Genomic DNA, 26,447 nt, shown 5'->3' with positions numbered 1-26,447 from the left:
TCCGTTCCAAATGCATTATCATCAAAATACTTAAAATCCCTATATTTAATTCTTTTAAATATTTCACATTTAAGCTCGCAAGAAATTAGTTGATGATCAGTGACTTCATGCAAATCGTGGTGCATGACTTCCCCGGTTAGCAACCATCTTTATCATATATCATAACTAAACTAACTTAGTACCATATAACTAAAAAGGAAGTTTAAGAAGTGAACCCTATTACATATTTGTTTGAGTTAATAAATTTATTATTTAAGTCTCCTTAAATAAATATTTTATTAATAAAATAAATGAGTCGTTCAATGGCATCAACTCCCTGGCCGAAATCCATCCCACACTACCTGAAAACCACAAAGTTTGTCCTGTCCGAAGTTCCTCAGGATCACATCAAAATTGTTGCCCCCCCTTTCCGTCGTTCCCCAAATGGCCCTTGTCCAAAGTCCCGGCCAATGTCAATTATTGTCTATTTCTATGTCCATCGAGTTAGAGAGTTCCGCCGCTGGTTGCTTTTCCCAGATGATACCTAGAAGCAGAAACTTTTTCAGCGCATTTTTTTTCATTTCCTTGCAGAATCTGATTCGGATACGGCCACCGAAGGCGAGGACGAGATAAGGGCGAGGGAGCTCCGCAAACAGGAGGTCCGAGTGGACCCGCCAGTTGTACAAACCGACACAGGCACGGACACCGAGGTGAAGAAACTTTCCGTCGATATTTTACCCGCGAACTTAATCATTTCCACCCCCGACATTTTACGATTACCCTTGAACAAAACCCCCAGCGGCATCTCTCTCACTACTTCCGACGACGTGTTTAATAGCGCCGAGAGCGATTTGGACCTGAACATGAACAAAACGGTCGCGAGTTTACCCCCGGTGAACCCCCTGAGTAAAAGCGCGACGGCGGGAAACTTAATCGGGGCGAAACCGAAGAGGAACTTCGTGTTGCCGCCCAGGGAGCAACGGAAGAGCTTCGGGCAAGAGTTTACGCCGAAATATAAACTGGAGGAGCCCCTGTTGGTCATCAAACGCACCCCCAGCAAAGTTTCCATGCCGAAAGAGATCAAACCCAAGGTGGCAGTGAACACTAAGAAGCCGATCGACACTAAAAAGTACTTCGGAGCCCCCAGGGCACCTCTTAAGAAGGCCCCCTTAGTAAAACAATCCAGTTTGCCGGAAACCGAAAAAGAAATCTTGGCCACAGTGAAACCGCCTATCAACTTTGAGGTTAAAGACTCCGATTTTGAGGATATCGATGACTATTTGGAGGATTTACTCAAAAAGGAGGAGGAGCTCGAGAATCCTCCTCCACCAGAGCCTGAACCGGACCCATCAGGAAGCATCGAGGACCTTTTCAGCGCCCTCGAGCAAGAAACCGAACCTCTGGAGCGCGAACAAGTCAAAGAATCCGAAGAAAAACTGCAAGACTTACTCAAATGGATGGAGGAGCTGGACCATCAAGAAAAAACCCCGGAAATCACCCGTAAAAACGACAACATCGCGTTCTTCGAGACGGTCATGGGGCCCCATCGGGGCCTCAGCCGCTCCAAAACCGAAATACGTTTCAACCGCCCCACTCGGCAGCCCAGAACCTCCGTGGACCTGGACGCGGTAAAAAAGGTCAACATCAAGTCGGTGCTGAAAAAGTTCGAGTCGCTAGATCAGGAGGACGAGCCGGCCAAACCGGCCCCCGAGCGTCCTTTGGTCAAACGGTTCTCTTTGGGGAGCTTCAACGTCGACCAGGCCCGCGAAAATTTAAAGAAACTGCCCCTGGTGCGCCCCAAACCGATCGCGAACACCATAAAGAAATTCGAGGCCTCCAAGGCGGTTAAAAAAGCCACCGAAGGTGGCATTGAGGACCCCTTGGAGGACTTGGAGAAGTTCGTGGACGAAACTATCGGCAACATTGGCAAGGGGGCGCGTTTGGGGAGGAGTGGGAGCGACTGGTGCGTCAACGTCACCGTCTCCTCGAAGGTTAGCCCGGAGTTTTTGAGGATGCAACTGGAAAGTGCTCGAGAAAATGTCCCAGAACCTGCCCGAGTGAATAATGAACCAGTCGAAGTTGGTTGTGCCTCAGTAGATGCTCTGGAAACTTCAATTTCTTTAGATGTTGAGGCCTCGAACCCTCGTCAAAAAAATCCTGAAAGAGAAGACGTTAGTGAGCGAATTAAGGAGGAGCAAAACTTGCCTTTGGAAATCCCAACTTTAGGGAATATTGAGGCCCAAAGAAGTCCTGAGGAAAGAGAAATTAAGGGGGATTCCAAGGAGCAAGTGTCGGAAGCCCCAGACCCTGAGGAATCCTCAGAATTTGAGGCTTCAAACGTCCAACAAACCTCCGAAAAAGGCCTCAAGGACGCCCCGGTCATTTCCCTGGACTTTTCCGAAGAACTCCGACAGTTTGACGAGGCGATATCGGCTTTAACGGACACCAGCGGCTCCTCCGACCTGCTGCCTCCTCACAACTTCTCCAAGGCGGTGCAGAGCTCCTCTAGCTCCTCCTCCTTAAGTTCCGAATATAAAAAAGAGTCGAATATGCCTCAAGACTTCGCCAAAGCGATAAATAGCGACTCCAAAGAGGAGGAGGAAGAGGTGAAGTTGCCGCCTCAGGTGCCCAAACGTAAGAAGCACCTGCAGCCGGTGTGCCCGAGGCGGCATAGATCGAGTACGGCCTCGCCACAGCCGCCCCGGAGGCGGCCCGAGGCGAGGCGAGGCTCCGCGAGCGACGTCGAGCCGCCCAAAGCCGCTCAAACCGGCCTAAAGTTTCCCGCCAAGTTCGGTAGGAAGGACAAGGATAAAGACTGCGTGATACAATAATATAGAGAGAGATGGGGGTGGAAATAGTTCGCCCTCGGATCACCCGGGGATGTTTTCTTAATTTAAAATTTAGATTATTTTGATGGGGACGTTTTTTAAATTTTGTTTTTTTTTCTTTGTATTTTGTGCATTTTTGAGGTTATGAGGTAGTTTTTTGAGGATGTCGTAGTTTTGGCAACCCTCCTCCCTTCTTCCTCCAAGTCAGCAATGGCGCGGCAGGTAACTATAAATTGAAGAGTGGCGCTGCTGTGGTTTGTGTGTTTTTTTTTGATTAATTTAATCACACTTTTTGTTGTTCATTTTGGCGTTTAATCCATTGCTGACGTGGCGTGTGTTTTATTTGTGATTTTTTTTAAGTGATTGTTTTTGCGCCTTTTTAGCCCTGTTACCTCGAGGGGTGGCGTTATTAACTTGAACTGAAGGTGAACATGATTTTTTTTGTATCAAATAATGTTAAATTAGGGAAAAAGTCTGATTAGAAAAGATCAATTTTCTCCATTTGTATGGGAAAAATTGAGCTGTTTCTTTTGCCACTGGAAGCCTCGTTTCGAACTAAATTTAAAAGTATTCTATACTTTTTTTCGAAAAACCACTTATGAATAAGTTATTGGCACTTTTTAAATTTTTGGGTCAAAAATCAAAGGGGTGTACCTACGAATTTTTTTCAGAAAAGCACATTTTATTTTTTTTCAAAAAAACTATAAGTCTGAGAAAAAATTGTTTCAAACAAAAGTTGTGGGAAATAACAAAAACTACACCTGGATATAAAAATGTTTTTTCTAGAGAAAATCGGAAAAAACCTCTAATTCAAAAAGTTCAATTTTCTTCATTTGTATCGGAAAAAATTAAACTTTTTCTCTTGCCACTGGAAGCCTCGTTTCGAACTAAATTTAAAAGTATTCTACACCATTTTTCAAAAAACCACCGATAAGGGAGTTATTGGCACTTTTTGGTTTTTTGAGCAAAACTGACCCTAAAATTTCAAAAAAATTAAAAACTTGTCCGAATCGAAAAATCTTTTTTTCCACGTGTAAGGCACGAAAAGAGGGTGAAAAAAGTCTTATTAAAAAAAAATAAATTTCCCATAGGTAATGCGGGAAAAATGATTAAAGCCATATTCCCATAAGAAGCCATGTAAATGGAAAATTTTCGAAAATGCCTTCTCCGATTTTTTTTTTGGATGATTTTCGTCATAGCATGTCAAAAGGCCTCAATAACAAGCGATTAATAAAAAAAAAACAAAAAAAAAATTAAAATTTTCCGGTCAAAAATCAAAGGGGTGTACCCGCGAATTTTTTTAAAAAAGCACATTTTAATTTTTTTCAAAAAAACTATAAGTCTGAGAAAAAATTGTTTTAAACAAAAGTTGTGGGAAATAACAAAAACTACACCTGGATATAAAAATGTTGCTTCTACCTCCCATACAACACGAGAAAATCGGAAAAAACCTCTAACTAAAAAAGTTCAATTTTCTTCATTTCTATGGAAAAAATTAAACTTTTTCTTTTGCCACTGGAAGCCTCGTTTCGAACTAAATTTAAAAGTATTCTACACCATTTTTCGAAAAACCACCGATAAGGGAGTTATTGGCACTTTTTGGTTTTTTGAGCAAAACTGACCCTGAAATTTCAAAAAAATTAAAAACTTGTCCGAATCGAAAAATCTTTTCTTCCACGTGTAAGGCACGAAAAGGGGGTGAAAAAAGTCTTATTACAAAAATTTCCATTTCCCATAGGAAATCCAGGAAAAATGTTAGAAGCCCAAGTGGTTGGATTTAAAAGAATTTTCTTGGATTTAGTTCAGTTTTCATGGTTTGTATATGGAGAAAATAAACCAAAAATGACAAAATTTCTCAGTTTCAACCCTAATGCCGCCACCCCGACCCCTAATAAAGCATTTTCTGCCGTCCCTTTGAACATCTAAAGCCTGCCTCACCCCCAAAAACTAACCCAAATAACGAATCTTTCACTTAAAAAAAAATCCACCATATCTAACCGGGGCGCATTCCAGATGCTCTCGGACGAATCCAGCTCGGATACCTCGAGCGAAATCCAAAACTCCGCCACGGAAATCTCGACCGACTCGGAATTCGCGCAAGACGACCCGACCCCGACCCGCGAACTCCCTCACATCACATTAAACGACTTCCACGTGACGAAAACCCGCGGGAGCGGCACCCAGCCGCCCCTAAAGTGCATCCAGATCACCAGCGGCTACATCCAGGAAACCAGCCGCCCCCGAGAGCACCTGGAGCTCAAGTTAACCCCCAGGAAACCGCTGGACGGTTACGCCCTGAATCGCACCCAAAGCACCGGCGGAATAGCCGCCAAAGTGTCCCTGGAACTCAAAAAGAAGTACCTACTGGGAGAGAACGGTCCTAACACCATCCAAAAGAGCGGCAGCGCCTCCACCCTGGACACCAAATTCAAAAGTTTCCAAAGCACCATCACCGACTGCCAGAAACTGCTCAGACCGGCCTCGGAGGTGTTCTCCAAGCCGCCCCAAATGCCCCCGCCGCTACCACCGCCCCCCGATATCACCATAACCGCCCTTCCGGAACCGAAGGGGGAGGAAAACGACGGGCAGGGGCGGCCCAGGAGCCCCGTCCACGAGACCTCCATACCTGTGCCCTCCATTGATTGGTCGAAAGGGCGGCACAGTCAGTCGAGCGACAGTTTGGGCACGAGTAGTAGCGAGAACGAGTCGCCGAACTTTGAGATCCCTCGACTGGAGGTGCACGAGGTGAAAGAGGAGGTAGTGGAGGTGGAGGAGGAGCAGAAGAAGAGCGTCACCAGCGAGAAGAAGAGCTTGAACGAGCCGAAGTCGTTGCCGGAGGTGGACGAGGGGGGTTTGGAGGAGGTGCATCGGGTGCTGCACGCGAGGAGGGAGGAAGAGGCGGTTGGGGAGGCGGAGAAGAGCAGTCCCGATCAGCCGTTGACAGAAACCGAACTTTCTGGTAAGTAACAAAAAGGCTTTATCATCCATTTTTTTAAAGAGACCAGGTGCAACATAAACAAACGAAGAAAAACAAGCAAGTCACGGTCTCACACAAACACGTGTTTCGTTCTATTAGAGCATCATCAAGTCTAAAACGGCGCTTAAAAGTATTTGCCCTTATATGACTGTTTTAAAGTTATAACTAAAAATAATAAACCCATCGGTTATTCTTATGAAACGGTTTATTTATAACAAAATGAATATGAACAATACATTTTTCAATTAATTAAATTTAAGAAAATCAAATTTTGGATTCATCTACATGTCCGCCTCGATTTTTAATAACAGCTTCACAGAGTTTCGGTAGTCTTCTAATTAATTTGTCCAAAGTTTCCTGAAGATGATCCTCCACAAGTTTTCTTTTGATGTGGGACACGATTTTCGCACTTGTCTATCCAGTTCATCCCACAGTAATTCGATAGGATTGAGGTCCGGTGATTGTGGGGGCCATACCGTAATTTTCAGAAGATGTTGCCTTTGTAATTGACCTAAATATTGCTTGCACAATTTCGACGTGTGCTTGGGGTCATTGTTATGTTGAAAGATGAAGTTCTCCCCAATTATTCGAGTACCAGAAGGAAGTACATTGTCACTTAAAATAGTTTTGTAACCCTCTTTTCGAAGAATTCCCTCTATTCTAATTAGATCGCCCACTGCAGATTCTCCGAAACAACCCCACACCATCACCGAACCACCAAACAAAAAAGTGCTATTAAGATTGGTTATTATGTACGAAAAACGGTGATTTTTCAAAAGAATTTTTTACTCGGCAAATGTTTGGGGTGGGTGGGGGGGGGGGTAAGGGTTGTGTTGATGAAAAACAATGTTTTTGCAGAAAGTATATACAGTAGGCTCGCGTTAATGTGAACTCAAAAAACTCAATGAACTTAAATGTTCACATTATGGAGATTAGGTATATTAAAAATAGCTAAAATTAAAATAAAACGGAACTACATTGTACTTTATTTATGTTTGTATTTATTTATAAATTTATTTATTACAGTTTTAAGCATTATACAAAAGTTTTATTTAAAAAAGATGTAATTTTGGTTTGCACTTTTTTTTTTGCGACAGGTTTAAGGCTACAGCCTTTTCTTCTAAACCTTTTAGTGTAATAATGTCCTTTATGTCAACATAGTTTTGATTGGCCCATTGTGTGACAACTTTCAAGGCTGCAAGAGCCTCCAAATGCGTAACTTTTTTTTCTTCAAAAGTTAATATCTCGCAGTCACTATCTTCTGAATCATTGCTATCGAGATTTTCCTCCACTGCGTCTGTATTCCATTCCTCAATGTCTTTAGGATTATAATCAATCTAAAAACAATCATATCTCAATGAAATTCTAAAACTATTACAGACTTTCTTCTTTTAATTTCCAAAAATCGAAAATTAAAAGGAGTAACTAGCACTAAATAATACCAGTTCAATTGTTTGAAGCAATGTAATGGTTTCATTAACTGCAGCTGCTCTAACATCATTTTCCCACATCTCTTTTAGTCGAAAGGTAGGTCATCCTCCTTTTTTCCCAAAATATTATTCCAGCATTTTGAAATTACTGAAGGCTCTATTTTTTGCCAGGCATAATAGCATCTCTTGAAGTTATAACTTTTTGGACCTCAGCTACTCCTTGACCCTTTGATACAATTGAACTTAATAGGCCTTTTCTGTAAAATAGTTTGGTTATTCGCAAAACATTTTGGTCTAATGGTTGAATTAATGGTGTAACATTTGGGGGCATGTACAACAAAAATGTGTCCATCAGAAGTTTTTAATTCTTCTGCCGGTGGATGCGAAGAGGCAATGTCTAACAGGAGACGGCTTTTAAAAAAAGGAAGGTTTTTGCTTTGGAAAAATGATTTAACCTAAAAACCCAATTTAGTCTTAAAAAAATTAAAAAGCAAACAAAACTTTCAATTACCTCTGGAACAAAATGCTTAAAAACCAATTTTTAAAAATTTCCTGCGTCATCCAGGCATTTTTAGTGCTTTTATAGATGACTGGACTATCAAATCCTTTAAAACATCTGGGTGATTTTGCTTTTCCTAGTACTAAAGGCGTTAGTTTGTGTGATCCTGTAGCATTTGTGCACCCCAAAAGAGTTATTTATTCTTTGTTTAGCTATTTTTGGACCAGGCGCCTTTTTTTCAAAAATTGCAACATAGGTTTTATCTGGCAATATGGTTTTATCTGGCGTTTGATCTTCACTAAGATTAAGCTGCTTCATCTTTTTTCTTAAGCCTTCAATAAAGGGATTTACAAGGTGAGGCTGCGAGGACAACTTTTCACCTGCAATTTTAAGCAGCCTTATACCATATCGCCATTTAAATTTTTGAAGCCATCCATCGCTTGCATTAAATTTATCGTTGAGTTTTAATTTTCCATGTAAATCTAGAGCCTTTTCTTTAAGCATATCACCCGTAACTGGCAAATTTCGTTCACGCTGTTTGGTAAACCATTTATACAGCAAAGTTTCCATCTTGGGGTTTTCTGCACTTTTTAAAGTGCATTTTTTAATTTTATTAGGTCTTAAACTCCAACAACTTTTAGAATTTTTTCTTCTTTATTTTTAATTGCACAAATAGTTGATTTGCTATTTGATATTTCTTTGCTAGTGCAGTAACACTCATACCATTTTTGTGCTCTTCCAAAATTTTTGATTTCTCATAAAGAGTTACTTTAAACACTTCTTATTAATTCTCATCAAGTTCTCATAAACACTTCTTATTAATTTTAACACTTTTTAAAAAGCCACTGCGCAAGATGCGACACTCTCGCCTATCTAATGACAAGTCTACACAGGATTACTAAAGATTTCTTAAAACTCACATTATCGAAATATGGGTTTGTTCACACTATAATATAGAAAAATATTGGTGTTCACATTAAAGAGTTGTTCAGCAAATCGTAAGTTTACATTACCGCGAGTATACTGTATTCAATATTTAATTTAGTAACACTGTTTATTTAAATTTGATATAATTTTATATATAAATATTTAGTATAAAAACAGCGCTATTAGGTTGGATAATTTGGATGAAAAACAGTGATTTTTCAGAAAAATTTCATCAAATATTTAAGGTGTAGTAATCGAGTTTAAAAAGTAGAGATGTAAATCCCGTGTACATTTTTTTTAAATGCCGAAATTTTCTCCCTTTTATAAACAGAATCGTATATGAAAAATACGTATATTCTACAGTTAACGGTTGATGAATATACCAAAAATTTAATAATAATAATAATATAATAATAAATGTCTTTTATTATTCAAATTCATTACAAACTTGATACAAAAAAAAAAACAAAGTACCTGAACCTGGCGCAGTCTAGCTTTATATAGCTACTCCACTGAACCAGATCAGGGTAAGTAAGTAAGTTGAAGTAACATTATAACAACATGTTATATGTAAAGAAATATTCCCAATTATAATATAACACAAAAAAGTTTTCTTCTTCTATAAAAAACAGCAAATTTGATACATATTAAATAGTAAGAGAATTGTTTTGAATATTCATAAGAACAATTTAATATTTCCTCCTAAATTTATCTGCACGAAGGTCAACAAATTCTGCAGGTATTTTATTGTAGCACTGAACAGCATTGTAAGAAAACGATCGCTGAAACATAGCACTCCTATGGACCGGCATGGTTAACTTATTTCTAGCTCTAACATTTACCCCGTGTACATTTGCTCTAAACAACAATCTATTCCTTATAGTCGCAGGTGCCTTTGGGCTGCTAACGATTTTTATCAAAAAAGTGGAAAAATTAAGAATTCTACGATTGTCCATTTTAAGCCAGTTAATTGTTTTATAATATTGCGAAATATGATCATACTTACGTAAGCCATAAACCAATCTGATACAGGCATTTTGAATTTTTTGTATGCGCATTTTACAATCATTATCTAAGCAAGAACCATAAACATAATACCTATAATTTACTAAAAAATCCTTGAATAAATATATATTCAACGATAATAAATTTAAATCTCACATTGCAGTTCTTTAAAACATAATTCATCTGTTTGTTATGCATTGAGAATGGTTGTCATTGAATGTCATGTAAATCTCTTAATCAGATCAGTGTATTTTGCTTTCATTGAGTTTTGGTGTAAACTTCTTCCTGTAAGGGTGGTTTGTTGTTCAAAATAAAAGCACTGACTTTAACTACAGGCAATGAAGAGACAGGAGCATCATTTCTAATATCTGAATGCATCAGGATTTTTATTTTTGAGCCTTTTAAGAATATTTGACTTCAGTCAATTAGTAATATAAAAGGGAATCTATATGAGTGCCCTTGGAAAGTCTTCATTGATAATCAATATTAATAAATTCAAGGTAGTAATTCAGGAAAATATATTCACAATAGGAATTATGTAAAATCTTTAGTTTAAGCAAACGTGGGCTAATACTGTATTTGTGTCCACATCTCAACCTAACAAAATTCATTGTTTTTCGTCTTATATCCCAAAACCCAGTTTTCTTGAGGGAGATTGTAATATTATATAGCATAAAACTGTTTGATCCCTATCTGGGTCAAACCATTGCGTTGTGTTATTAAAAATTGGCAAGGAACTCAAACAGATGAAGATGAAGGTAAAATAAAAATCCCACAGTCTCCCATTGTTTATCTTACATAATACTGGTTTAGAATTTCCTACATGTTTCAGACACAGCGGTGTACATCATCAAGACATTTTTATACTAACAAACACAGTTTTAATCCAGGAAATGACTCATGTGTTGGAAATACTATAAATAAATAAAACTACACAAAACAACAACCCTTACAAATGATCAAGACAAAGAACACACCATCAAGTGCCCTGATGCTTTTAGGACTTCTCAACATAGATGTCACCTAAGTTTGAGTTTAGTATTTTCTTTAACACATGCTACTCAGTCCAATTTGACGTCTCTTTGTCAACAATAGAATCAAAAATAAATAAATTGTTTTAATTGACCTAAACTCAAACTTTGGTATCTTTTCTGTGTTTGTTTGTTTCTTGTTTCTTTGTTTAAGTCCAATTCCTTTTCGTATGCCCTGATGATGGACACCGCTGTATCCGAAACACGTTGGGAATTCTAAACCAGAATTATGTAAAATAAACCAGTGGAGGGAGACTGTTGGAATTTCATTTTACCTTAATCCACGACTCCACTGCAAGTGTGGACTATTTCTTCATTAGATGAGGATGATTTATTAAAAAAAAAGGAAATCAATGTAAATCATTCTGGAAAAAATGTTTAATAGACTCAGTCAAGAGTTTTTAGCCCAGGTAAAGGATTATAGACAAACAATAATTAAATCTGTCTCAAATTCATAAATCTCTTAACTCCAAAAGACTTCCGCTGTCCTGATTCGTTAAAACCCCCCCTTGAAACCCCAAAGCTGGTCGGTAGTCGAAAAATGTTGATGTTTAGATTGGGCCAGAGATGAAAACGCGTCGGACAGCATCGAAATCGAGCCCCAAAAACCCACCCAGGTGCCCCAGGACCGCCCCTTTAACCCTACGCCCCCGACCATAAACCTGGACAGTATCGAGTTCATGGACACGGGCACGAGCAGTTGCGAGGAAAACCATCGCGCGAGAAACGACGGTTACGTTCAGTTTAAAGACGAGGAGGATTCAGAAGATCCTCCTCCTCCTTTGGTCAATGAAATCTTTGAGGCACGGAACGCTTTCGTCGCAGGAGGTTTCGGAGGCCACGTGACCGACTTAAAGCCCTCCGATTTGGAGCTTTTGAAGTTGAAACAAGCACAGACCGAGCACGAGGAGGACAGTCTGCTGGTGCTGGAGACCACCAACAACACCACCACGGAAGAAAACACTTGCACCACCGACTCTACGGTGAAGCATGTGACGGAGATGGCGCCCTCGCAGAAGATCGAGAGTCTACAGAAGCAACGGCTGGAGGATAAGTTGGCCAAAGTGAAGGCGGAGCTGTACAATAATGAGCAGTACGAGGAGCATTGTCAACGGTTGCAGTCGAAGGTGAGCAGTTATTCTTTTCTTCCCCATTATAATAATAATAATAATAATTGTTTTTTTATTTGCAAATATACAATACATAACATAATTATAAATATATACAAATAAAAGACCTACATATTCAGATTTCTGCAGTACAGATTCAAAAAGAAAAGGAAATATTTTATTAAAGGACAATTGAAATTATGTTTTCCAGTAATATTTAAAACTAACGACCTAAGTACTGACATACATGTACTAAACCTACACAATCTATTACTAAAAATAATTTTTAAACAAAATATGCCAGGCACGCAAAATAAAATAAATACATAAATATAAATACACCGTAATTAAATATTCTATAATAATATCCTTTGAATTATTAACATCCAATTCAAGAAAATTTATTTAATATTTGTAGAGGATTATTATTATAAAAACTATTTCTTCCGAATTCACTTTACTAGAAATTTTAATGCTTTAAGGCTTTCTCTTCTAATTTTTAGACTGAGATAGGGACATATAAATGAAAATTCGATTTTCCCATCTTTTTCCAATAATTTAAAAAAAAAACTGAAATTCTTGTACGAATTTTGAAAAACACTAAAACATGCATCCAATGAAATTAGCCATTGAATGTGTGTATAAATTTTCAAAATGGTATTTGGTCAATTTTTTCAGTTATGAATTTTGTTTCGAATAAATAGAAAAAAAATGAGTATTTTCGACAAAAATTAAATTTTCTCAAATTCTTGTACGAATTTGGCAAAACGCTGAAATAGGTGTCCAACGAAATTGTCCATGGATTATCTGTACAAATTTTCAAAATGACACCAGATCAATTTCTTGAGTTATGAACTTTGTATTGAATAAATAGAAAAAAAATGAGTATTTTCGAAAAAAAAAATTTTTTCTCAAAATCTTGTACGAATTTGGCAAAACGCTGAAATAGGTGTCCAACGAAATTGTCCATGGATTATCTGTACAAATTTTCAAAATGACACCAGATCAATTTCTTGAGTTATGAACTTTGTATTGAATAAATAGAAAAAAAAAATCCGTCCGCCGATATCTCGGCTTCTATGGGAGCTATCGGGAAAATTCCTACGGTTTTGTCTTAGTTTCATCCTTCTGAATCTAACGAGACCATCCGCAAGGTCGTAGCTTCTACGATAGCCGAGATATGGCATTTTTGATGCCCATTTTTGGCCTCAAAAACGAGGTCGAAAAAATACTCGATTTCTTAGTTCTGCTCGGATTCCCTTATAACCCGGTATTTTCGTGATCTACTTGATGAGAACAATCCGCTGGTATAGTTAGTTCGAATTCGAAAAAATGAAAAAAGTTTGGAGGTCGATATCTCGGCTTGTATTTGCACTATCGGGAAAATTCTGTGTCGAATAAATAGAAAAAAAAATCTTCATAAAATCAATCCATTCATGGGCACTTCCTCACTTCTTTCTTGCATCCGTCACAAGGTGGAGTTCGGCAACGCCAAAGACTCGATAGACGTCCGTAAGTCGCGCAGGCGTAGCAAACAGGACGACGCTCCGCCCCAACCCCCCGACCTCATCCAGGAAGAGCGCCACGTCACCCTGATGCAACTCACCTCGCCCCCCTCCACCCCCATCCGTCCCGACGTCCTCTACAACAAGGAAAACATCAAAAAAGAGCGCGACGTCAACAAGAAACTGATCGAGGACATGGTGATGAACAAAATGCGCGCGGAGAACAAGAGTCTGGAGCGCAAAAGGCGCAACAGGAACGTGGGCGGGTTGAGCCCCTCGCGGCCCGACCTCCTGCGTCCCCTGAGCGTTTTTAACGCGGAGACCGCGCCGAACGAGGCTGAGGAAACGCCGAGGGCCCCCCCGAGGTACAATCGACCGTCGGACGTGGCGAAAACGGCGGAAAAGATGAAAGAGAACGCGAGGGCGCGGGCGCGACTGTTGAGCAACGAGGACCTGGGGCTCAGTCCCGAGGACAAACTGAACCGCCTCAGGGAGAAATTGAGGAGTCAACCGGGAGAGGGCGAAAGGGGCAAGAAGAATGGGCCCCCAGAAAATTTGAGTCAATTGGGTAAGTCTTTTTTTTTTATGGTGGAATCTATTTTATTTATGGTATATTTTGACGTGTGACTGTCGAGGTTCAGGGTTTTTTCCGATTTCACCGGATGTTTCTCTCTAGGTATGCAACATCTTTTCCTTTATTGTGCAAAAATCGATTTATGGCATGACTTTAGCAGAAATCAATAATTAATTATTTTGTCCATTACCAGTTTGAAAATAATTAAACATTAATTGCTGCAAGATTAAATATTTCATCGGTGATTAAAAAATTCTTTTCTTATAGGCCTGGAATGAAAAAAATTGATCTTATTCAGTGATTTTAGAAGTTTCTTCCTTACCGTCTTACTATCGATCAAATATTTATCTCAGCAGTGATTTCAAAGGTTCGTCTATTTGAAACTGGAAAATATTTAATTACCGATGTACAAATTATTAAATAATTTATCTAAGCAGTGATTTTAATGTTTTATCAGGGATTAGTAAGAAACCCATGAGAAAAAAAAACCCTGATCTGTTTGAAAATGATGAAATAATTGTAATTTATAAAATAATGATTTAATAAATTGAAGGTGTGGAATTGGGCAATTTTTACGGATATTCATCATAAATTTCGCGGAAATTGTCGGTTTTTAAGCCCAAACTGGAGTTTTTGGGAATTTTGTTTGGCAATTGTATGTCTAATTTGTATGGTGAAAATGAGCCCTTAAAAACCAACAAATTAAAAAAAAAAAATTGTCCGAATTGAAAAATCCTTTTTTACACGTATAAGGTACAAAAAGGAAATCAAAAAAGTCTAATTACAGAAATCTCTATTTCCCATAGGAAATGCAGGAAAAATGTTTAAAGCCATATTCCCATAAGAAACCATGTAAATAGGAAATTTTCCAAAATGCCCCCTCCAATATTTTTTTTTGGAAAATGTTCGCTATAAAATGTCGAAACTCCTCGAGAACAAACGATTAGTATAAAAAAAGCCCAAAAAAAAAATTAAGTTTTTTGATCAAACAAACAAAAGGGGTACACCCAGGAAATTTTTTAAAAAATCACATTTTAATTTTTTTCAAAAAAACTATAACTCTGAGAAAAAATTGTTTTAAATAAAAGTTGTGGGAAACGACAAAACCTACACGTGGATGTAAAAATTTTGTTTCTATCTTGCATCCAGTACGAGAAAATCGGAAAAAACCCCTGATTAAAAAAATTCCATTTTCTCCATTTGTATGGAAAAATTTTAACTTTTTCTTTTGCTACTGGAAGCCTTGTTTAAAACCAAGTTTAAAAGTATTCTATGCTTTTTTTCGAAAAAGCATATAGGAATAAGTTATTTGGACTTTTTGGTTTTTGGAGCAAAACTGACCCGGAAAAATTCGAAAAATGAAAAAATTGTCCGAATCGAAAAATCTTTTTTTCCACGTGTAAGGCATGAAAAGGAAATGAAAAAAGTCTGATTACAAAAAATTTTATTTCCCATAGGAAATGCAGGAAAAATGTTCGAAGGCATATTCCCATAAGAACCCATGCAAATATGAAATTTTCCAAAATGCCCCCTCCAAATTTTTTTTTTGGAAAATTTTCGCTATAAAATTTCGAAACTCCTCGAGAACAAACGATTAGTATGAAAAAACCCAAAAAAAAATAAATAAATTTTTTGATCAAAAAAACGAAAGGGGTACACCCAGGAAATTTTTTAAAAAATCACATTTTAATTTTTTTCAAAAAAACTATAACTCTGAGAAAAAATTGTTTCAAATAAAAGTTGTGGGAAACGACAAAACCTACACTTGGATGTAAAAATTTTGTTTCTACCTTGCATCTAGTACGAGAAAATCGGGAAAAACCCCTGATTAAAAAAATTCCATTTTCTCCATTTGTATGGAAAAATTTGAACTTTTTATTTTGCTATTGGAAGCCTTGTTTGAAACCAGGTTTAAAAGTATCCCACGCTTTTTTTCGAAAAACCACTTAGGAATAAGTTATTGGCACTTTTTGTTTTTTTGAGCAAAACTGACCCGGAAAAATTCGAAAAATTAAAAAGTTGTCCGAATCGAAAAATCTTTTTTTCCACGTATAAAGCATGAAAAGGAAATGAAAAAAGTCTTATTATAAAAAATTTCATTTCCCATAGGAAATGCAGGAAAAATTTTCGAAGGCATCTTTCCATAAGAAACCATGCAAATATGAAATTTTCCAAAATGCCCTCTTCAATTTTTTTTTTGGAAAATTTTCACTATAAAATGTCGAAACTCCTCGAGAACAAACGATTAGTATGAAAAAACCCAAAAAAAATAAATACATTTTTGGGTCAAAAAATCGAAGGGGTATACCCAGGAAATTTTTTAAAAAATCACATTTTAATTTTTTTCAAAAAAACTATAACTCTGAGAAAAAATTGTTTCAAATAAAAGTTGTGGGAAACGACAAAACCTACACGTGGATGTAAAAATTTTGTTTCTATCTTGCATCCAGTACGAGAAAATCGGAAAAAACCCCTGATTAAAAAAATTCCATTTTCTCCATTTGTATGGAAAAATTTTAACTTTTTCTTTTGCTACTGGAAGCCTTATTTAAAACCAAGTTTAAAAGTATTCTATGCTTTTTTTCGAAAAAGCATATAGGAATAAGTTATTTGGACTTTTTGGTTTTTGGAGCAAAACTTACCCGGAAAAATTCGAAAAATGAAAAAATTGTCCGAATCGAAAAATCTTTTTTTCCACGTGTAAGGCATGAAAAGGAAATGAAAAAAGTCTGATTACAAAAAATTTTATTTCCCATAGGAAATGCAGGAAAAATGTTCGAAGGCATATTCCCATAAGAACCCATGCAAATATGAAATTTTCCAAAATGCCCCCTCCAAATTTTTTTTTTGGAAAATTTTCGCTATAAAATTTCGAAACTCCTCGAGAACAAACGATTAGTATGAAAAAACCCAAAAAAAATAAATAAATTTTTTGATCAAAAAAACGAAAGGGGTTACACCCAGGAAATTTTTAAAAAAATCACATTTTAATTTTTTTCAAAAAAACTATAACTCTGAGAAAAAATTGTTTCAAATAAAAGTTGTGGGAAACGACAAAACCTACACTTGGATGTAAAAATTTTGTTTCTACCTTGCATCTAGTACGAGAAAATCGGGAAAAACCCCTGATTAAAAAAATTCCATTTTCTCCATTTGTATGGAAAAATTTGAACTTTTTATTTTGCTATTGGAAGCCTTGTTTGAAACCAGGTTTAAAAGTATCCCACGCTTTTTTTCGAAAAACCACTTAGGAATAAGTTATTGGCACTTTTTGTTTTTTTGAGCAAAACTGACCCGGAAAAATTCGAAAAATTAAAAAGTTGTCCGAATCGAAAAATCTTTTTTTCCACGTATAAAGCATGAAAAGGAAATGAAAAAAGTCTTATTATAAAAAATTTCATTTCCCATAGGAAATGCAGGAAAAATTTTCGAAGGCATCTTTCCATAAGAAACCATGCAAATATGAAATTTTCCAAAATGCCCTCTCCAATTTTTTTTTTGGAAAATTTTCACTATAAAATGTCGAAACTCCTCGAGAACAAACGATTAGTATGAAAAAACCCAAAAAAAATAAATACATTTTTGGGTCAAAAAATCGAAGGGGTATACCCAGGAAATTTTTTAAAAAATCACATTTTAATTTTTTTCAAAAAAACTATAACTCTGAGAAAAAATTGTTTCAAATAAAAGTTGTGGGAAACGACAAAACCTACACTTGGATGTAAAAATTTTGTTTCTACCTTGCATCTAGTACGAGAAAATCGGAAAAAACCCCTGATTAAAAAAATTCCATTTTCTCCATTTGTATGGAAAAAATTGAACTTTTTATTTTGCTATTGGAAGCCTTGTTTGAAACCAGGTTCAAAAGTATCCCACGCTTTTTTTCGAAAAACCACTTAGGAATAAGTTATTGGCACTTTTTGGTTTTTTGAGCAAAACTGGCCCGGAAAAATTTGAAAAATGAAAAAGTTGTCCGATTCAAAAAATCTTTTTTTCCACGTGTAAGGCATGAAAAGGAAATGAAAAAAGTCTTATTACAAAAAATTTTATTTCCCATAGGAAATGCAGGAAAAATGTTCGAAGGCATATTCCCATAAGAACCCATGCAAATATAAAATTTTCCAAAATGCCCTCCCCAATATTTTTTTTGGAAAATTTTCGCTATAAAATATCGAAGTGCCTCCAGAACAAACGATTAGTATGAAAAAACCCAAAAAAAATAAATACATTTTTGGGTCAAAAAATCGAAAAATCTTTTTTCTACGTATAAAGCATGAAAAGAAAATAAAAAAAGTCTTATTACACAAAATTCCATTTCCCATAGGAAATGCAGGAAAAATGTTTAAAGCCATATTCCCATAAGAAACCACGTAAAAATAGAAAACTTTCAATAATGCCCCCTTCAATTTAATTCAATTTAGTGGGCCGTAAAAAAACCCACAAATTTCCCTTTTTTCCACGTCAAACTCCCCCTAAATCAACGTTTCCTCTTGAAAGAACCGCACACGGACTGCAAGAAACGCAGCGACTCCTTCAGGAGATCCAAGAGCACGGGGGAACGTCCTAAATCCGTCCCGAAACTGTCAACGGTGGCACCCAAGTCGGAAGAAAAGCGGGAAAATCACGAGGACAAAAAGAAAAAGTTCTGCAAATCGGACCCGAACTTGTTGGACACCAGCAAGAAGAAGAGCGAGAGGCGGAAAAGTCTCACCAAGTTGATCGCCGGCATTTTCACCAAGGGAAACCTGCTGGCCAAACTCAGCCCTAAAGCGAAAACGGGGTCCAAGGTGAGTGAGTCGTTTTTTAGTGAGGATCTAACGTAAAATTTCCACTTACTTTTCAGTCTTTGACCAGTTTGGATTATTTGAGACATGTAAGGATTTTTTTTAGGGTTTTTCTGTTTGCTTGTCTTGGGGGGTTAGCATGGAAATCCGTCCAAGCAACACTTCATATATTATTATCGTTAAATATATATTTTTATTCAACGATTTTTTAGTAGATTTTTGGTTTTGGTATATTTATGAACCATATATAAGATGTATATATTAAATTGCAGAATTTACGGATATTATATACGATTCTGTTTATAAATCCAAAAAAATTGGAAATGCCTTAAGGTCTATGAAACACAATAATTATACGAAATAAGATTAATACAAACTTCGCTCAAAACTAAACAAGGATTTAAGGATTTAGAAAAGGTCTATTTCTTTTTAAATTCTCTATCACGTATTAAAATTAATGACGTTTAAACTGGACGACCCTGTATAAACCTTTTTATTAAACGCGAATAAAATATAAACATAATATTAAATTCCTCAACGTATATCACGCGGACATTTCATCCGATATTTATAGTTGAAGTTCAACCAAAAATGTACATCTGGTGTGAACCAAAAGTAAACGTTTATTTAACCAACGTGTGTTGCTTGGGCGGCAAACGTTTTTGTGTGTGTTGTTCGCACCGTTTATTGTTTGCATCCGTTTGTACTCCGCCCTTTTAAGTTAAAAAAATTTTTTTTTTTTTACATAAAACATCACTGGTTTCGCTTTCCTTATTAATTAATTCCTATTAAGTCCTTAATACTTTAAAAAATCACTTATTTCTCCCTTAAAAACACAAAAATGTTGACATACAGGAGAGCGTCTCGGCCCCACCGACGAAAACCCGCTCGGAAACCCACCTGCCGCCCCGACGCCCCCGGGAATCGACGCCTCCGCCCCCGGTGCCGCCCCTCCCGGCCAACTACGTCCCCAAGGACGAGAGCAGCGACGGCGAGCCGCCCCACCAGGGGGGCGGCGGCTCATGCGACACCCTGGATCGCTCGGGAACGACGACCGCGAGGGGCGGCAGGAGCGGCAAAGCGCGGAAAGTCTCGCGACAGGCGCAACTTAAACGGTGAGTGACCGAGATTAAAAAAAAAATAAGAACCGCCCCCGGCATTTTTTTTTTAATTCGAATTTCAGGCACCGGATGGCGCAAGAGATCCAAAGGAAACTGGAGGAAACCGAGGTGAAAACGAGGGAGCTGGAGAGCCGGGGGGTGGAGGTGGAGAAGGCTCTGAGGGGCGAGGACAACGGGCGGTGCAAGAGGGACGAGGGGGAGCTTTTGCAGGTAGAAAAAGGGCGGCTGGAGGCGCGTAAAAACTCTTAAAAAACTTGGAAAAATTGCAGGAGTGGTTCGATTTGATGCGAGACAGGACCGAACTGAGGCGTTACGAGAAGGAGCTGATGGTGAGGGCGCAAGAGCTGGAGCTGGAGGATCGGCACGCGAGGCTCCAGGGGGAGTTGAGGGAGAGGCTGGAGAACAGTGAGTCTTTTAATTCGATCATTTTTGTTGCACTCAGGAGCGAATAACTGCTAAAATGAGGAGTTTTTGGTCTCAGGTTGGACTGTTTGATTATCTCGGAAATGGTTGTTAAATTGATGAAATTTGGGTTATTTTTTATAACTTCCTGGAAAATGTTAGTTGTTTAACTTCGAATATGCAATTATCAGCGGTTTTAGGGACGTTTTTATTAAATTCCTGGAAATTTTGGTTTTTTTCCAACCCATAAAACTTGTGTTTCAGGACCGAATGCCTGTTCTATTCAACTTAGAGTGTTCATTTAAAAAGCACCAGGTAGCAAAACATTGATCCTAATGATCTACAAAGTTTTAAAGACCTACTCCAAAAAAAACCCAAAATTTTGGGGAATTTTGGTTTTTTTTACTCAAAAATCATGTGTTTTAGGACCCAATTCCTGTTCTATTCAACACAGAATGCTCATTTAAAAAGTATCAGGTAGCAAAACATTAATCCTAATGATCTACAAAGTTTCAAAGACCTACTCCAAAAAAAACCCAAAATTTTGGGGAATTTTGGTTTTTTTTACTCAAAAATCATGTGTTTTAGGACCCAATTCCTGTTCTATTCAACACAGAATGCTCATTTAAAAAGTATCAGGTAGCAAAACATTAACCCTAATGATCTACAAAGTTTCAAAGACCTACTCCAAAAAAAACCCAAAATTTTGGGGAATTTTGGTTTTTTTTACTCAAAAATCATGTGTTTCAGGACCCAATTCCTGTTCTATTCAACTTAGAGTGTTCATTTAAAAAGCACCAGGTAGCAAAACATTAATCCTAATGGTCTACAAAGTTTCCAAGACCTACTCCAAAAAAAACCCAAAATTTTGGGGAATTTTGGTTTTTTTTACTCAAAAATCATGTGTTTTAGGACCCAATTCCTGTTCTATTCAACACAGAATGCTCATTTAAAAAGTATCAGGTAGCAAAACATTAATTCTAATGGTCTACAAAGTTTCCAAGACCTACTCCAAAAAAAAACCCAAAATTTTGGGGAATTTTGGTTTTTTTTACTCAAAAATCATGTGTTTCAGGACCCAATTCCTGTTCTATTCAACTTAGAGTGTTCATTTAAAAAGCACCGGGTAGCAAAACATTAATGCTAATGATCTACAAAGTTTCAAAGACCTACTCTAAAAAAAACCCAAAATTTTGGGGAATTTTGGTTTTTTTTACTCAAAAATCATGTGTTTTAGGACCCAATTCCTGTTCTATTCAACTTAGAGTGTTCATTTAAAAAGCACCGGGTAGCAAAACATTAATCCTAATGGTCTACAAAGTTTCCAAGACCTACTTCAAAAAAAACCCAAAATTTTGGGGAATTTTGGTTTTTTTTACTCAAAAATCATGTGTTTCAGGACCCAATTCCTGTTCTATTCAACTTAGAGTGTTCATTTAAAAAGCACCAGGTAGCAAAACATTAATCCTAATGGTCTACAAAGTTTCAAAGACCTACTCCAAAAAAAAACCCAAAATTTTGGGGAATTTTGGTTTTTTTTACTCAAAAATCATGTGTTTTAGGACCCAATTCCTGTTCTATTCAACACAGAATGCTCATTTAAAAAGTATCAGGTAGCAAAACATTAATACTAATGATCTACAAAGTTTCAAAGACCTACTCCAAAAAAAACCCAAAATTTTGGGGAATTTTGTTTTTTTTTACTCAAAAATCATGTGTTTTAGGACCCAATTCCTGTTCTATTCAACACAGAATGCTCATTTAAAAAGTATCAGGTAGCAAAACATTAACCCTAATGATCTACAAAGTTTCAAAGACCTACTCCAAAAAAAAAACCCAAAATTTTGGGGAATTTTGGTTTTTTTTACTCAAAAATCATGTGTTTCAGGACCCAATTCCTGTTCTATTCAACTTAGAGTGTTCATTTAAAAAGCACCAGGTAGCAAAACATTAATCCTAATGGTCTACAAAGTTTCCAAGACCTACTCCAAAAAAAATCCAAAATTTTGGGCAATTTTGTTTTTTTTTACGCAAAAATCATGTGTTTTAGGACCCAATTCCTGTTCTATTCGACACAGAATGCTCATTTAAAAAGTATCAGGTAGCAAAACATTAATCCTAATGGTCTACAAAGTTTCAAAGACCTACTCTAAAAAAAAAACCAAAATTTTGGGGAATTTTAGTTTTTTTCACTCAAAAATCAGGTGTTTTAGGACCCAATTCCTGTTCTATTTAACTTAGAGGGTTCATTTAAAAAGCATAAAGTAGCGAAACGTTAATTCTAATGGTCTACAAAGTTTCAAAGACGTACTCCAAAAAAAACCCAAAATTTTGGGGAATTTTGGTTTTTTTTTACTCAAAAATCATGTGTTTCAGGACATAATTCCTGTTCTATTCAACTCAGAATGCTCATTTAAAAAGTATCAGGTAGCAAAACGTTAATTCTAATGATCTACAAAGTTTCAAAGACCTACTCCAAAAAAAACCCAAAATGTTGGGGAATTTTGGTTTTTTTTACTCAAAAATCATGTGTTTCAGGACCTAATTCCTGTTCTAGTCAACTTAGAATTCTCATTCAAAAAGCACCAGGTAGCAAAACATTAATCCTAATGATCTACAAAGTTTCAAAGACCTACTCCAAAAAAAACCCAAAATTTTAGGGAGTTTTGGTTTTTTTCACTCAAAAATCATGTGTTTCAGGACCCAATTCCTGTTCTATTCAACTTAGAATTCTGATTCAAAAAGCACCAGGTAGCAAAACATTAATTATAACGATTTATAAAGTTTAAAAGCCCCACTCAAAGAGAAATTTAAAATTTTGGAGAATTTTGGTTTTTTAGGAAAAGTCAACTGCAAATGGAAAATTGGACTTTTTAGGAAAAATTGTACAACTTTGTTTATATTTCCTGGAAATTCTTGGACTAAATAGAAAATTTCTGGAGATTTTTAGGAAAATCTAAAAGCAAATGGGAAATTCGAGATTTTTTAGGGAGAATTAAACCAAATGGGAAAATGCTGGAGATTTTTTAACCCAAATTAGGAAATTGTGGGCATTTTTAGGGAAAATTTATATAAATTCGTGGCTATAACCTCAAGTAAGAAATGTTAAGCAATTTTAGGGATATTATGCAAACTGATATAAGCTTCTTGGAACATTGTTAGGACCATAAAAACTCGTAAAAATAAGGGTCTTTTGATTAGTTTTATGAGTCATAAAGGCCTTTTTTTTAATGGTTCTTAACCAAAATAGCTAAAGTTTCTATGGCCCAATTGACGTGATTTCAGCCGAAAACAAAACAGACGAGGACCGTAACCTGGAGGAGAGCATCCTGAACGAAATGATGGACATCGTGGCGAAACGGGACTCCCTCATCGCCGTCCTAGAGGAGGACAGATTGAGGTCAGTCGCTCTCTCCCTCTCAAATAATCAATTTCCCCCCTCACTAAAAAATTATAATAATAATAATAATTTAAGGTACTCGCACGAAAACAAAGATTTGGAAGAACGGATGCTCGCCAAAGGTCTGATGCTCACTTCCATTCAAAAAACTACCGAGAAATAAACCTTTTTTTTTATATATTTATATACGCTAACGTGCCTATAGTTTACGTCCAAAATGGTGTTTTTCTAATTTTTACTAGTCTGGATTTGAGGTTACAGGAGCTGATCTTTATTACTATTATTAATATTAGGGATTACCAGGGGCCGCCCAGGCAAAAGATTGTGATGATGCGAATTGTATTTTTTCAATAATAAGGAATTGTATAGAGTGTACAAAAAATTTATATATATTTATTATTGAGAATTTTACCGTTATGTGTGTGAATAAAGCTTTTTTTACCAGTCTTTTAAGCCTCTTTTTGGTCCAAGTGTGTCCAAAAAAATGTGGATTTTTAGGTTTAAATAGCAGCTTTTAAATTATTCTAGGTAAGTGACCATCAGATTCCAATAAAATTATGCAAAAAGAATTTTAATTGTTATTTTTTTAGCACTGTTTTAGTGCAGTTCGGTCTTTTTACACCAGATATTAGTGATTTTTAGGTCAAAATGTGACCACAAAAACTGTGGATTTTTAGGTGCGGATAGTAAGTCTTAGGGACTATTTTGGTGCAATATTTGGTGAAAAGTCATGGTTTTTAGTCCTAAATATAAATTTTTTCACACGAATTTTTCACTTTCCTTGACATTTATATCAAAAGTCTGAAATGACTTTAACTGCCTGAAATAATAAATAAATAATATCTTTATTTAGCAAAACGCTACATTCAATAAAAACGTAAATGAAAAATAAACTAAAAGTATAAGTTGGAATATCCTGTCAGAGGTAGACCATAAATTAAAACTAGACTTAACCTGAACATTATTTCCTTGCCCCACTTATTAAAAGCACAGTTAATTATTGTTTGCCTTATAATAATAAAAATAATGTCGACTCAGGTTGATTGAGTCGCTTCGGGATGACACACATTTGGAACTTGGTTGACCTTGCTGACCAGACACATTGGTCCCCCCGTGTAACACTTAGAAATGCTTCGGTAGATCCAAAAAGCTGTAACCAGTATCCCGGTTGGCCCAAAAATACCCAGTCAACAGATAAACCCACAATCAAAATGATGATTGGAGCGGAAACAATGCATACTATAGTAAAACTTAATAAACTACATAATTAAAATAACATAATAAAATAACAGACACAATATTACTTATTTATGATAAATTTTCTTAAGAGAGCCCTCTGAATTGATTCAAAGTAATACAATTTTTGATGTTAGCAGGCAAGTTGACTACTGTTAACCCACTGCATAGCTTTCATCAAATAGTGTTAAACAATTTCAACACTGCTTTTCCCGTTGTCAATATTAAAAAACGAAATCGAAAACCTTGGTATACTAAGGGTTTACGAGTATCTGGGAAAAATATGCGCTCCCTTTTTTACATTAGGAAATAAGCTATAAACAATGCAACATTTTTAAATTATTATAACAGATACAAGATGCAAGATTTACAGAAACTCAATCAAAATGGCTAAGCGGACCTACTTTCTAAGGAGGATAAATAATTCCTCCAACAGAGCAAAAGAGTCTTGGAAGATTTTAAATGAGCTAAGGGGCAAAAATAATGTCTTGGTTATTCCAAGTACCTTAGATTCCAATGTCCTCAATCAGGGCCGTATCCGGACCAAAATTTTGGGGGGGGTTAGGCCAGTGACATTTGAGATATTAGGGATAAAAAAAACTTTAATTTATAAATAGGTTTTACTAAAAGAAGGTACCAGTTTAAACTAAAAAACACATTTAACAACGTTAAAATTTTAAAAATAGTAATTATAATAACAACTGAATATTTCTTTGCTTTTCCCTCGCAAAACGATTTAAGACCTCTGCGGTATAAATTATAATATTTCTATGCACGCTTAAAAGGGCAAGTCCTGTTAGCCGCTCCTGACCAGTTGAATTGCGCAAATAGTCTTTTAAACGCCTTAGCGATGAAAATGATCGTTCTGATGAGGCTGTAGATACAGGTAACGTAGCCAGAATTTGCAACAGAGTATGAATATTGGGAAACAAAGATGGATTACATGCTGATAATGCATCAAGAGCATTTTTTGGCCTTTCTGCTTGAGGCAGCTTAATCCATTTTTGTGTCCACAACTGTAGTTCTGCAGATAACAGTATCTAGGTCCAAAAATTCCTCATATGGTAACAAGTCTTCCATTTTTACTATGTGTGCTTCGCACATATTTGGTACTAGACAATATAACAATGAAAGTGATTTTTCGTGATTTGCAAATCTTGCAGATTTTCATCAGTTCTTCTATAAATTGATCAAAAAAAGGAATTGCAACTGTGATTCGAAACTATTCCTCTGCAGTAGCTACCATGGCATTAGAACGATTCTGCTGTCGTGAAACTATTCTAGGCATTTTTATGCATTCTTCATCATCTATAGACTTTATAATAGCTTCAGATTTTTTACAAATATTTTTGAATTCTTGATCTATATTCAGTCTCATATTACTGACCTGACTAATAACAGTATTCACATGCTCAACAGCGCTAAATAGATCAAAATCCACAGTCTGGAGAATTCTGCATAACGGTAGAGTAAAAGCAAATAAAGTGGACGCTGCTAACATCTGATAATAAACTCACTGGTCATAATAGCTCGAAGGAACTGCAAAGCTTTTGAAGAAGTTTCGATGTCTCTTACTTGTTTTAGTTCTTCTAATGTTTCAATAATGGGTTTAAAAACTTCAGTAAACCTAATTAGTCCAT

At 36.5% G+C, this 26,447-nt stretch overlaps 1 protein-coding gene and 1 long non-coding RNA gene across 20 annotated transcripts in view; one reads left to right on the top strand and one right to left on the bottom strand.

Annotated features, from left to right (window-relative positions):
• The window catches only part of LOC126747673 (F-actin-monooxygenase Mical), a 68,737-nt gene extending 44,719 nt beyond the window's left edge, over nt 1–24,018 (top strand). For 5 of the 19 annotated variants that reach the window (XM_050456446.1, XM_050456442.1, XM_050456427.1 and 2 more), the window contains 13 exons: nt 571–689; nt 4,821–5,766; nt 11,232–11,803; nt 13,261–13,858; nt 18,362–18,651; nt 18,708–18,737; nt 19,504–19,763; nt 19,832–19,979; nt 20,039–20,486; nt 20,649–21,134; nt 21,622–21,946; nt 22,761–23,571; nt 23,647–24,018. In XM_050456446.1, coding sequence (XP_050312403.1) covers nt 571–689; nt 4,821–5,766; nt 11,232–11,803; nt 13,261–13,858; nt 18,362–18,651; nt 18,708–18,737; nt 19,504–19,763; nt 19,832–19,979; nt 20,039–20,221 — 3,146 coding nt within the window. In that variant the 3' untranslated portion in view covers nt 20,222–20,486; nt 20,649–21,134; nt 21,622–21,946; nt 22,761–23,571; nt 23,647–24,018. Of the gene's footprint in view, nt 1–570; nt 690–4,820; nt 5,767–11,231; nt 11,804–13,260; nt 13,859–18,361; nt 18,652–18,707; nt 18,738–19,503; nt 19,764–19,831; nt 19,980–20,038; nt 20,487–20,648; nt 21,135–21,621; nt 22,111–22,760; nt 23,572–23,646 lie in introns of all 19 variants that reach the window. The other 14 variants (XM_050456429.1, XM_050456431.1, XM_050456434.1 and 11 more) reach the window with 14 other exon arrangements.
• On the bottom strand, nt 20,558–21,966 carry LOC126747679 (uncharacterized). The gene is made up of 5 exons (XR_007664322.1): nt 21,828–21,966; nt 21,503–21,664; nt 21,178–21,340; nt 20,854–21,015; nt 20,558–20,691 (listed from the first exon to the last, which is right to left on the bottom strand). It is a non-coding gene; the product is annotated as an uncharacterized LOC126747679 (long non-coding RNA).
• Nucleotides 24,019–26,447: the final 2,429 nt, after the last annotated feature.

Source organism: Anthonomus grandis, chromosome 19 (assembly GCF_022605725.1).
Source record: "Anthonomus grandis grandis chromosome 19, icAntGran1.3, whole genome shotgun sequence".
NCBI classification, from domain to species: Eukaryota; Metazoa; Arthropoda; class Insecta; order Coleoptera; family Curculionidae; genus Anthonomus; species Anthonomus grandis.
The sequence above is the reverse complement of the archived record's forward strand: the minus strand, read 5'-3'. Positions and strand labels throughout refer to the sequence as shown.